Source organism: Tyto alba, unplaced genomic scaffold, assembly GCF_018691265.1.
Source record: "Tyto alba isolate M040663 unplaced genomic scaffold, T.alba_DEE_v4.0 Super-Scaffold_38, whole genome shotgun sequence".
NCBI lineage: Eukaryota > Metazoa > Chordata > Aves > Strigiformes > Tytonidae > Tyto > Tyto alba.
In genome coordinates this window covers 3,023,252-3,033,035 of record NW_024881313.1, presented here as the reverse complement: position 1 = coordinate 3,033,035, position 9,784 = coordinate 3,023,252, and the positions used below count along the sequence as shown (strand labels likewise).

Sequence of the window (9,784 nt, the reverse complement as noted above, 5' to 3'; positions counted from 1 at the left end):
TTCCTCAATGGAAACTCGACATTTGGGTGGCCCCGCTGCAGTCTGTGTGGGGCTGGCAGTCATTGTCTCTGAATGAAGAGGCTGGCTTAACCTGGATCACTATCAAATCCTCCCTCCGTGAGACCACGCACTTGGCAGAGGTACTGACAGAAATTCTCTGGCTGAGAAAGCACAAGCAAATCCTATTAGGCATAATATCTTGAGAAGGGGGTCTATTAGTTTAAAACACTGAGAAAGATTGACTGCAGTTGTTTGGAGTTTTCTCCAGCTGCTGATTTATTTGAATTCTCTCCTTCAGTTATGAAAATCCCAGACTTGAAGAAACCATCAAGGAAAAAAAAAAAAAAAAAAAAAGATTTGCAAAGATCAGAGTGTTTTGTAGGGACCAGATTCAATTCTTCCAGTGTGTATCTTCTATACATCATCCCTCAGTTGCTGTACGCACCGGGGATAACCACGCAGCCCAAACTGCCAGGCCACTTGCTAGCTTTACCCAGCAAGAAACAAATTCTGAGATGAGTGCCTGAACAAACAGCTGGAGTGGGGAGAAAAATCCTCCCGCTCATAAGCAGGAGGAGGTGGGCCCTGCACCGACGCATCCCCCCCGGCTGCCCCTCAGTGTGCAGACAGAGGAAATCCGCCTCGGAAAGGTTTGGGTCTCAGCCCCCCCTCCCGCCCAGCCTTGCTTCCACATCAAACCCACATTTCTAGATTGCTTAGCAGCTTGCAGAGGAGGTACAGGGGCCACAGAAACAGATTCTGATGTCCAAGGGAGGATGCCAGCTTAGTGTGCCATTGCCTGCTGCTTTCCCCTGGGCCTTCTATCAAGGGACATTTAAAATAGTCTTGGCGCCCCACTACGCACCATCCCAGGGTTGGGGAATTTTGCTGCTTGTCTCAACAAGAAACGGATTAAGTTCCTGACTCCACAGCTTTTATTTGCCCAAGGAAAGCTCGAAGGCTCTGACCTCAGGCTGTTTGCAAAGCCTGTCAAAAACTATTTGTGTATGGAGATCGCAGCAGTGAATATCACAGTTAAGGCTAAAAGGCAATTCTATGCCAAGCTCATTCTAGGTCACTAACTTCCTAAGGGTATTCTTCCAAGAAATAGCTTTATCTTGAGTACTTCTGCAAGAGGAGAGAGGCTGTGAGTTATAATTAACCTCTTCTTCAAAAGGAAAAGCAAGAATTCTTCACTCTATCACATTCACCACTCATGATTTATTCAGGATAAGACTTCCCCCCACCCCTGTCCCCCAGGCCAGTATCAGAAAATGAAGCTACAAAGAAATAGTAGATCCGAATGAAAAAAATATTCTTTGCCCTTTCAAAAAGGGCACTATTTTATATGTACATCTTGGGCAGCATTCACACTCCTTTTAGAAAACTAAATACGGTGTATTCAAATTTAAAGAAATCCCACATTGAAACACTCCACCAACTCCAGTAAAAGGCTTCACCACCTGGAAAACTCAGATACCTATCAGGAAAGCCACTGGGAAAGACAAGGAAATACAAGAAGCACACTGATGTGGCTTTGAGGAAAGAGATGAAGCCACGTAAGAAGTGCAATATGGCTAAATAAAAAGAACGTGGAAGGAAGTAACAAATTATAACACTAAGCAAATAAAGCCAGCCAAATGATGGGAGGAGGGGAGGGTTAACCAGTCTGGGACAGCCCCACCAAAATGCACGGAGCTTGCAGGCCTTCATCAGTTGCCATCAGAGGTTGTGGTAGAACAATGGCTGGGAGGGACCCGCAAGAAAGGTCACCTGAGAGCTCAGGATACCTGACTCAGATCACCTCGTCTTCTAAACGACACCTAGACCATGAGTAAGAGTAAGGAGGAGAAAGACATGGTTATTCTGAGGCTTAGATTCTAAAAGGTTTTTCCTTTACTGAAATATTAGTTCTAGGACAATGCCAGCCTAGTGCTCAGCAATTGCCAAAAAGCCACATCACGTGAGGAATTTTTGGAAAATAAAGAGCAGAACAGAGAACAAATATTACTATGCTGACGTATGGATGATGCACCTGTGTCTAGGACTGCGCACAGTTCTTATCTCCCTCCCTCTCAAAAATGGTGCAGGAGAGCTGCGCAAGGTTCAGAGAAGGCAACAGAGACAACCCCAGGTTGGAGCAGCTCCTGTGTGGAGAGCGGCCCACTAAACAAGGACTTTACAGGCTGGAAGAAGAAATAATTGAGGGGAGATAAGAAGAATATCTTAACACTCAGTAGGATAGAGAGGAGAGAGCAGAAAACTCTATTCCTACCCCAAAAGCGTCTTCAAATGAACTAGAGAGCATTACGTTCAAAACAAGCAAAAAGAGATGTCTCTTCACAAAGTGTGCTTAAATTGTGTAATTCCTTTCCATGGGATGCAGTGGATTTTGAGTTGTGGATTCAAAAAGTGATTAGCCTAATTCATAGAAGTACATATTTATGTTATGAAACGCACAATCATCAGTCTCAAAAAGTCCATGACTTACAAATTGTGTGGTAAGGCGTTCTGTGGAAATACCCCCACGTGCTCGCCCTGGTCATTATGAGGCTCTTCACCAGCTGCAGGGCAGTGCTGGGGACAGGGGGGGACCAGGAGGACCCCTGGTCTGTGCTGGGACAGCCAGTTCTGCTCTGATGCACTTACCTGTTCTGCTGCCACAGTTCACCTCAGCCTCTAGGCCAGAAACTTTCTTTACTGGCTCTGAAGTGGCACTCTGAGAGGCGGTTTGTCCTCACCTCTGCCTCCACACTGTTTTCACATCTAAATTCAGAGTCTGGTTCTCCTTGTCAAGCTAAGGGATGTACACCAGCATCCTCCAATGTGGTAACAGCTACGCAGTGCACTGGGGGTCACAGAAGCCTCTGCTGACATAATATGTCAGATATATTCCACCATAACGAGAGAAAAGGTAGGATAATGTCAGATTCATATTTTATCTACTTTCTTCTCAATTTAATGAAATGAAACAATCTTAAAAATCTGTCACAAACTACAAAATCAGTTCTAACCCCTGCTATGGTGTGATACACAATGATAAATTTATGCTGCAGTATACAAAGCTGAGTTGGAGCTCACCAGTCTCGCTATTGTCTGAAAGATAAAATAAATACCAGAAGATGTTTGCGTTGGTTTTGCATAGGTACACAATTTCCACAGAAAGAAACAGCAACAGGCCTGTGATCACAGACGTGCAGAAATGAGAACTCTTAAGCAGTATCAATTTCAACGTATTTAAAAGTCAAAAAAGAAACTCCCTTGAAAAATGTAATTTTTTCCTAGGGAGTGTGAAATAGTTAATTCTTCCTAAGATTATACCAGACACTTGTATTTTGTGTAAACACCACAGCACTATGCACAAAAGATTATGCTCAGAAATGTTGCGACTATTTAGCATTCTGGTGGACGGGAATAACTTTTGCTTGAAATAACGAACACGTCAAGAAGTTGCTTTCTGACTTGTCTAGAAGGACTACAACTCTGATCAAAGTAAAAACATTTGCCAGGGAGCCCAAAGAGGGCCCTGAAGGAGTGACTCCTGGGTCAATGTTCTGCCAGCTCCTGTTGATTTTACCCCGAGTCTTGATAGTTGGATCTTTCCCTAAAGCAACAGCTTCAGCATTCAAATAACATGATAAAGATCTTAGCTTTGATTTTAATAATAATAAAAAAAAAAAAAAAAAACAAAAAAAAACCTGAAAAAACGACCACTATAAAACAAAAATCTTGGTAGCAAAATGAAAACATGATCCCTAAAAGCTTCAATATGAAAGAATAAATTTAAAATTGTGTTTTAATACTACAGTTTCAAGACAAAATTAGGATCTTCAGGGGCCCAGCTCATAAATTTTGACAGTTTGGTTTCAACAACATCAGTGAGCTGACTGAAAATCTGTTGGGGAAGTGACTCTGAGAAGAAAATGGAACATTGAAAGTTACACTGTATTAATCACACAACAACTGAAAATATGGAGTAAAAAGAAAAGATGCTTAGTTAGCAATATATATATATAGGGCAAATATTAATGAATTAAAATTACTACTCCATGAATGCAAATTAAATTAATTTTCCACCAGAAGGAAGAGAGCAGGCATAAGATCATAATACTCTTGAATTAGTCTAGTTGCTTCCTTCGGAATTGTGTCACAATTACCCGTTATTTGGGGGTCCCAAGAGTTTCCTTTTCGATTACACAGTTGCCAATACCAGTATCACACGTATTTTGAATTATTCCCTTAGATCACCAAATAGTGGCAGAGCTCCTCCCTTTTCTATGGAGAGGAAAGACAAAGAATGCCAAGAACAAGGGTGAACATTGAAAGCAAAGAGTGAGGGCTCACAGGGCTATTCCTGCCTCGGTGCACCACCGGTGGACGCTGCGATCAAGGTTTTGGCTCAGAAAAAAAAAGTAAAAGAAAAAAATCCACTCAGGTAGAGCTCTGAAGAACTCTCTGGAAGTCCCAGCTGGCGCTGCCCCTCGCACACCACCTCGCCTTCGGAGCCAGCAGCTCTCAGCTGGCAGGGCCAACAGCAGGGCAATCATTTTCCACGGTACGAGGGGAAGCCTGCGCTGGACCGGTGAGCTGCCAAGAGTTTTGGAGAGGTGACCTGCTATGCTAACAGCTCGAAATGGTGACAGCAAGGGGGAGGGGAAGGAGTGATGACAGGTGGCTTAAGCTTTTACCCTTTCGGTTAGTCCCGTGCGGCCCCCAGCCACAGGTGACACTGTGAGAGCTGTCGCCCAGCTTGGCACAGCTTCTGTCAGTTGTTGCCTCTGTCACTCAGAAGGTGTGACCGGTTTCGGGGCGGATGAGTCCAGCATCTCCACAGTTACACAGGATCCTCTGGATCCTCCCTGCCACAGCTACTATGGAGAGGCATTAAGAAATCAGCATTTTAAGTCACCAAGAAGCAGAATCAAAGCTATGTCCTAACTAAATATAAAGACAAATCAATCCGCAAGGAACTGTGCTAGGAGAACAATCACAGCAAACACTAGTGACTATGCTAAATATCTCAATAAATCCTATTTGTAAAGACATTTCAGTAAGTTTTCAGTGTAACTAATACCGAGCCCTACAGTTAGCCTGATCTGAACATTGAACTGAAATAGAGATGGAAATGGGATATGCGGGAACTGTTTTTCTTAGTGACAATACACAGTTGCCAGTTCACTTCCTTAACTAAAATTTTGACAGTTTATTTGAAATTAATCAGCATCTGCTTCTTGGTAGATAGACCTGGTAATGTAACGATCTTTATTAACTCGTGTTCTGCAAAGGACATCTCTTTTTTGACTGGTCCTGAGAATCAAAATTAAAAATCATGATGGAAGGAAGAAATGTCAAGGTATTTATATAAGGGTCCTCTAGGACGTTACAACTTCCCCAACATACAGATAAACGGAACAAGTGCAGCAGCTGAAATTGGTGGCCTAATGACCTCAGCTCTTGGAGGTCCAGGGTCTCTGTCACAGACTTCTAGAGCAACTATTCAAAACTAATTATGTGTATCACTGGTATACAATGAGCCAAAAGTGCATGACCTTCTCAGCAAGCTTCTCTGAAATGCAAACAAGAATCAGATTGTTCAGAGAAGCTGAGCCTCTTCAGTTTAATAAAGAGCAAATTATCTTCCATATCTTCCCATAGTCGTGGCATTAGTGTATTACTTGTTTTCAATATTATACAGGAGTTTAGTGGTGTTTAACAGTGTTAGCAATTTCAGAGCCTGAATATCTGACATTGATCATAAATTGTTCCACCCTCTCTAATCTCTAGTAAACACGACTTACTCCATTAATGTTCCCAGGATGCTGTTTTCATCACACTGGCCTCCCCTGCGCAGAGTCCAGGACCTAATCAAATACATAATCAATCAATCTGCTTGGCAGATACAAACAGCAAGCAAAAGGCTTCTCTGTGCCCTACACAACTGCCTTTTTAGAAGACAAGTGAACCATTGGTTTTGAAGAACAAGTAATACACAAGTAATGCATAAAGGGCCTGCACGCTGCGCAACGGTCTGTGGTGCCGTGAAAAAAACCTTGTGACTGAATTCCTGAAGAGAAACATTTCTGGTGGGTTACTTGGATTACATCAACTGGTGGTTTGGAATTATACAGTATGGAAGAATTTTTAAAAAGCTGATTGCAGTCACTGGAGTCAAAAGCTTCTTACAAGTTAGCAAAACACAGAAGTGGGCAGCTCTTTGGCTTTAGCACTGCTGAGCTTTCATAAAGGATGAACTGTTGCTACAGAACTCTACTCCTCTCTGCAGAGCACGAGGAGGGAAAGCAACAGAAGAGCTCAACAGTTTTTAAACATCTCTCAGATTCCTAAAGGGCAACAAAAAGAGAGAGATACACAACATCCATCCTTGTTCTGCCTCCTTTTTTGGGGACAACTACTGCCTTGAGATCAAGACACTGCAGTTCAGAGCAGTTTATGCAGGCAAATGTGGCCACATCCTTCTACAAGAGTCAGCCACAAGACTTTGCTGTTGTTATGCTGTAAAAAAGCTCCAGAAAAGCAAACACAATGCACACTTTAATATAAAGTTTTGATATATGCTATGTAACCAAATAATTTTAATGTGGATAAAAATTGCATTATACAGCTTGGATCCTATTCATACTTGGTAAGGATATGTTTATCATGAAACCTTGAGCACTGACAGTCCCAACTGATATAATGAAATCTGTAATTTTGCTAAAACAGCCACTACCACTATTTTAGATGAGCAAGGAACACTGCAGAGAATCACTTCAAAGCTTGTATTAGCACACACCAAGTAAAATTCAAGTCATTAACACTTTTTATAGCCATGGAGGAATTCAACCATAAGGAGTATAGATAATTCTTTACGCAAGTGTCACAGAAGTCTTTATGACAGTGCCCTACCTTCATTATAAAGTGAAATCTGGTCACATTACTTGGGTAAAAATCTATGCACGTTTAGAGATGCTACACCTGGCAATTTACGTTGATATAATTACATCAGAGTACACATTCCCTGGTGTTCCGCTTGAAACTTACATAAAACTGAGTAAAATACTTGTGGAAAAATCCTTAAGATATTTATGCGGTATGAATTTGAACAGGATCTCAAAAGGGGTTCCTGTAGATTTGCTTTATAACGTCTATAGACAGACTGAAACACTTTTTATTTGCTAACCTGAAGAAATTCCACTATCATGACCACAGCAGCAACCCAACAGCTCTAGAAACCATTGTGTCTGGTGCACAAACAGAATAAGCAATGGTCCATTATAACCACTGGTGGATTCTTAAATATCTTTATTTAAATAATCAAAATAAATATTTGATAAGATGTAGCTAACCGAAGTACCACAGCCTGCCTTTTTTTTTTTTTTTTTTTAAAAAGCACTGATATCGAAGTAACATGAGTGCCACCTTCTGGTGAAAACACTCCAAGTTGTTGTCCTGGGTTTGAGGGAGTGGTGGGTTTTTTTTTGGTATCAGGGAAGAGGTCTTCCAGCCCAAACCAAGACAGTTGTGCATAAGTTGTAGCTTTCTTCCTTTTTTTTTTTTTTTTTTCCTTTTTTTTTCTTTTTCATAAATAATTAGAATATTCTTCTTCAACATTCACAGAATGTTGTAAGAACAAAAATAGTTAAATTCAAGGTCAGTACAACCTGCTTATCTTTAGTGCCTAAAGTAAAATAATTATATAAACTCTACACAAGTATTTTTCCCAAAATTTAACTTCACAGATGTCAAATCCTACTAAAACACATGAATGTCCATAATTTTAAACAGGTATTTAAATGCAGTGACTCGTAATACAAGAAGTAGTCTTGGAATCAATGTACTTTGAAGTATATTCTTCCAACTCTTTTTCTACCCCAAAAAATTCATTTTTCTTAAGTGAAATCTGTGCCTGTCCTATTCAGGAAGTGACAGAACCTAAAAAAGGAAGACTGAGAAATTCAGCAAACATACTCCTACAAATGGCACAAAGAACTGCAGCCCATTTTATATTTGCTGCAACAGTCACATCAAAGTTGTTGAGAAAATACACATAGATCACAATCCAAGTTCAGGTCCATTTGCACATTACTAGCTTTGCAGGGGCAAAATGTTCGACTCCTTTTGTTTAATTTCACACAACACCCCAAGAAGTATATCACTATTTTGTCAGAGAGTCATTTGATAACAGCAACTACCAAAGCTGTTTCTAAGCAACTGCAATTTAAGAAACAAATTTGCCCACCTCAGGTGTTGCCCCCACCCACTGCCAATATAAATACAAACGCACCTTCGCGCTTACAACAGTAAAACCAATTTGCCAACAGCATTGGTTCTGGGTCTCTTAGTTTTCCCCATATGCAGTATGGGCTGGAAGTACACAAGCCCACATCCTGGGCAACACCACACGGTGTCAAAACTGTAATTCTGTATGGCATTATGTCCTAGGGACTTCTAAATTTTGTCTCCCAATATTTCATCTCTCTATGCCGTTTCACACTGGTATATGCCCACACAAAGCTTGCTTTTCTCCACAGGCTAAGAAGCCACCTCTAAATAAATGTAATTTCACAACTCCACAACTTCTTCTGTATATTGAGTTGCTGTCAGTTAGGTTCATAATCCTCAAGTCTTCTGGAATACATATGGCAACTTACATGGGTTTTTTTTTAAAACGTATAAAACCCTTTTGAACAAAACCCATCATGTGTTTGATGTCCCAGCAAATTTGCATTCAACTTATGAAGACAGCCAGTTATTGCACTTGCATCTCACAGCAGCGAGCACTTCCAGGACGACCATGTCTCTTTCCACAGTTGCCATCCCCATCCTTTCTTATTCTAAAGCAGCACCAGTTCATGATGTATTCATCAGCACTTAATCAACTCCTTGTTTGTCAAAGGTTCTGCAATGACTTCATCACGCATGAACTGCTCCTAAAGACAGCAAGCAGAGTTTTAATTGACTTTCATTATTTCTGGATCTCCTCTCCCTCAAAAAACACCAGGTAGCCATTTTGTTTTCTAGCCTGGGTATAAGTGGTATGAATCTGCCTCCCAAAACATGAAAGCTATAAAGCTCCTACCAGATAAAAAAAAAAAATACTAGGCTAGCTGGCAAGGCTACCCGTGTCACGGACAGATCTGAATGTCACTGAAATTGCTTTGTTTGTGTTCCACCCCACGCTCACCCAAGCAGGCGTGCTTCAGAGCTCAAACACGGCAGGAGACGGAGGCCAGAAAAACAAGACATAAGGCAGCAGCCGGTCACCACGGATAAAAAGGCCGCCAGCTCACACAACCCCAATCCGGCGCTCGCAGGGGCTTCCGAAAGCTGCCGCCGCGCCTTCTTCAGGGGATGGCGAGCCGAACTCGGCTCGGGGGACGCCGGCCGCAACCGCCCCCGCCAGCCCCGCTCCCGCACCCACCTGGTCGTAAATGACGCGCAGGATCAGGGAGCAGCTGGGGCAGGTGGCCACGTCCTCGCCGTTCTCCAGGTCCTCCTGCAAAACCCCCCGGAGAGCGGTCACCGACCCACGGGCGGCGAGCGGCGGCGGGACCGCGGCCTAAACGCCGCGTCCCCCGCTTCCCCCGCCGCCCCTGCCCGGCCGCCGTTACCCGCGTGATGAGGAAGCGGTCCCCGCAGGGGCACGGGTAGCTGTAGGTCTCGGTCTCCTCGTCGTACTCGAAGTCCTCGATCTCCACCTCATCGTGGAACACCGACATGGCGGCGGGGGAGGAAGACGCAGAGGCGCACGCGCCGGGGGGGAGGGGAGGGGGAGGAAGACGCA

At 42.9% G+C, this 9,784-nt stretch overlaps 1 protein-coding gene across 1 annotated transcript; it reads right to left on the bottom strand.

Moving 5' to 3' along the window:
• Positions 1 to 6,765: 6,765 nt before the first annotated feature.
• DPH3 (diphthamide biosynthesis 3) lies at positions 6,766 to 9,781 on the bottom strand. The gene is made up of 3 exons (XM_032991506.2): positions 9,612 to 9,781; positions 9,422 to 9,496; positions 6,766 to 8,930 (listed from the first exon to the last, which is right to left on the bottom strand). Exons 1-3 carry the CDS (start codon positions 9,717 to 9,719, stop codon positions 8,865 to 8,867), a joined length of 249 nt encoding a protein of 82 aa, XP_032847397.2. The 5' UTR covers positions 9,720 to 9,781; the 3' UTR covers positions 6,766 to 8,864.
• Positions 9,782 to 9,784: the final 3 nt, after the last annotated feature.

Excerpts from the sequence above, each read along its gene's own strand:
- DPH3 (XM_032991506.2), bottom strand. The coding sequence starts at position 9,719 with ATGTCGGTGTTCCACGATGAGGTGGAGATCGAGGACTTCGAGTACGAC. Across the intron at positions 9,497-9,611 it reads ACCGCTTCCTCATCACGCGG|GAGGACCTGGAGAACGGCGA; the intron begins GTAACGGCGGCC and ends GGGGTTTTGCAG. Across the intron at positions 8,931-9,421 it reads TGCGCGTCATTTACGACCAG|GAGCAGTTCATGCGTGATGA; the intron begins GTGGGTGCGGGA and ends TGCTGTCTTTAG.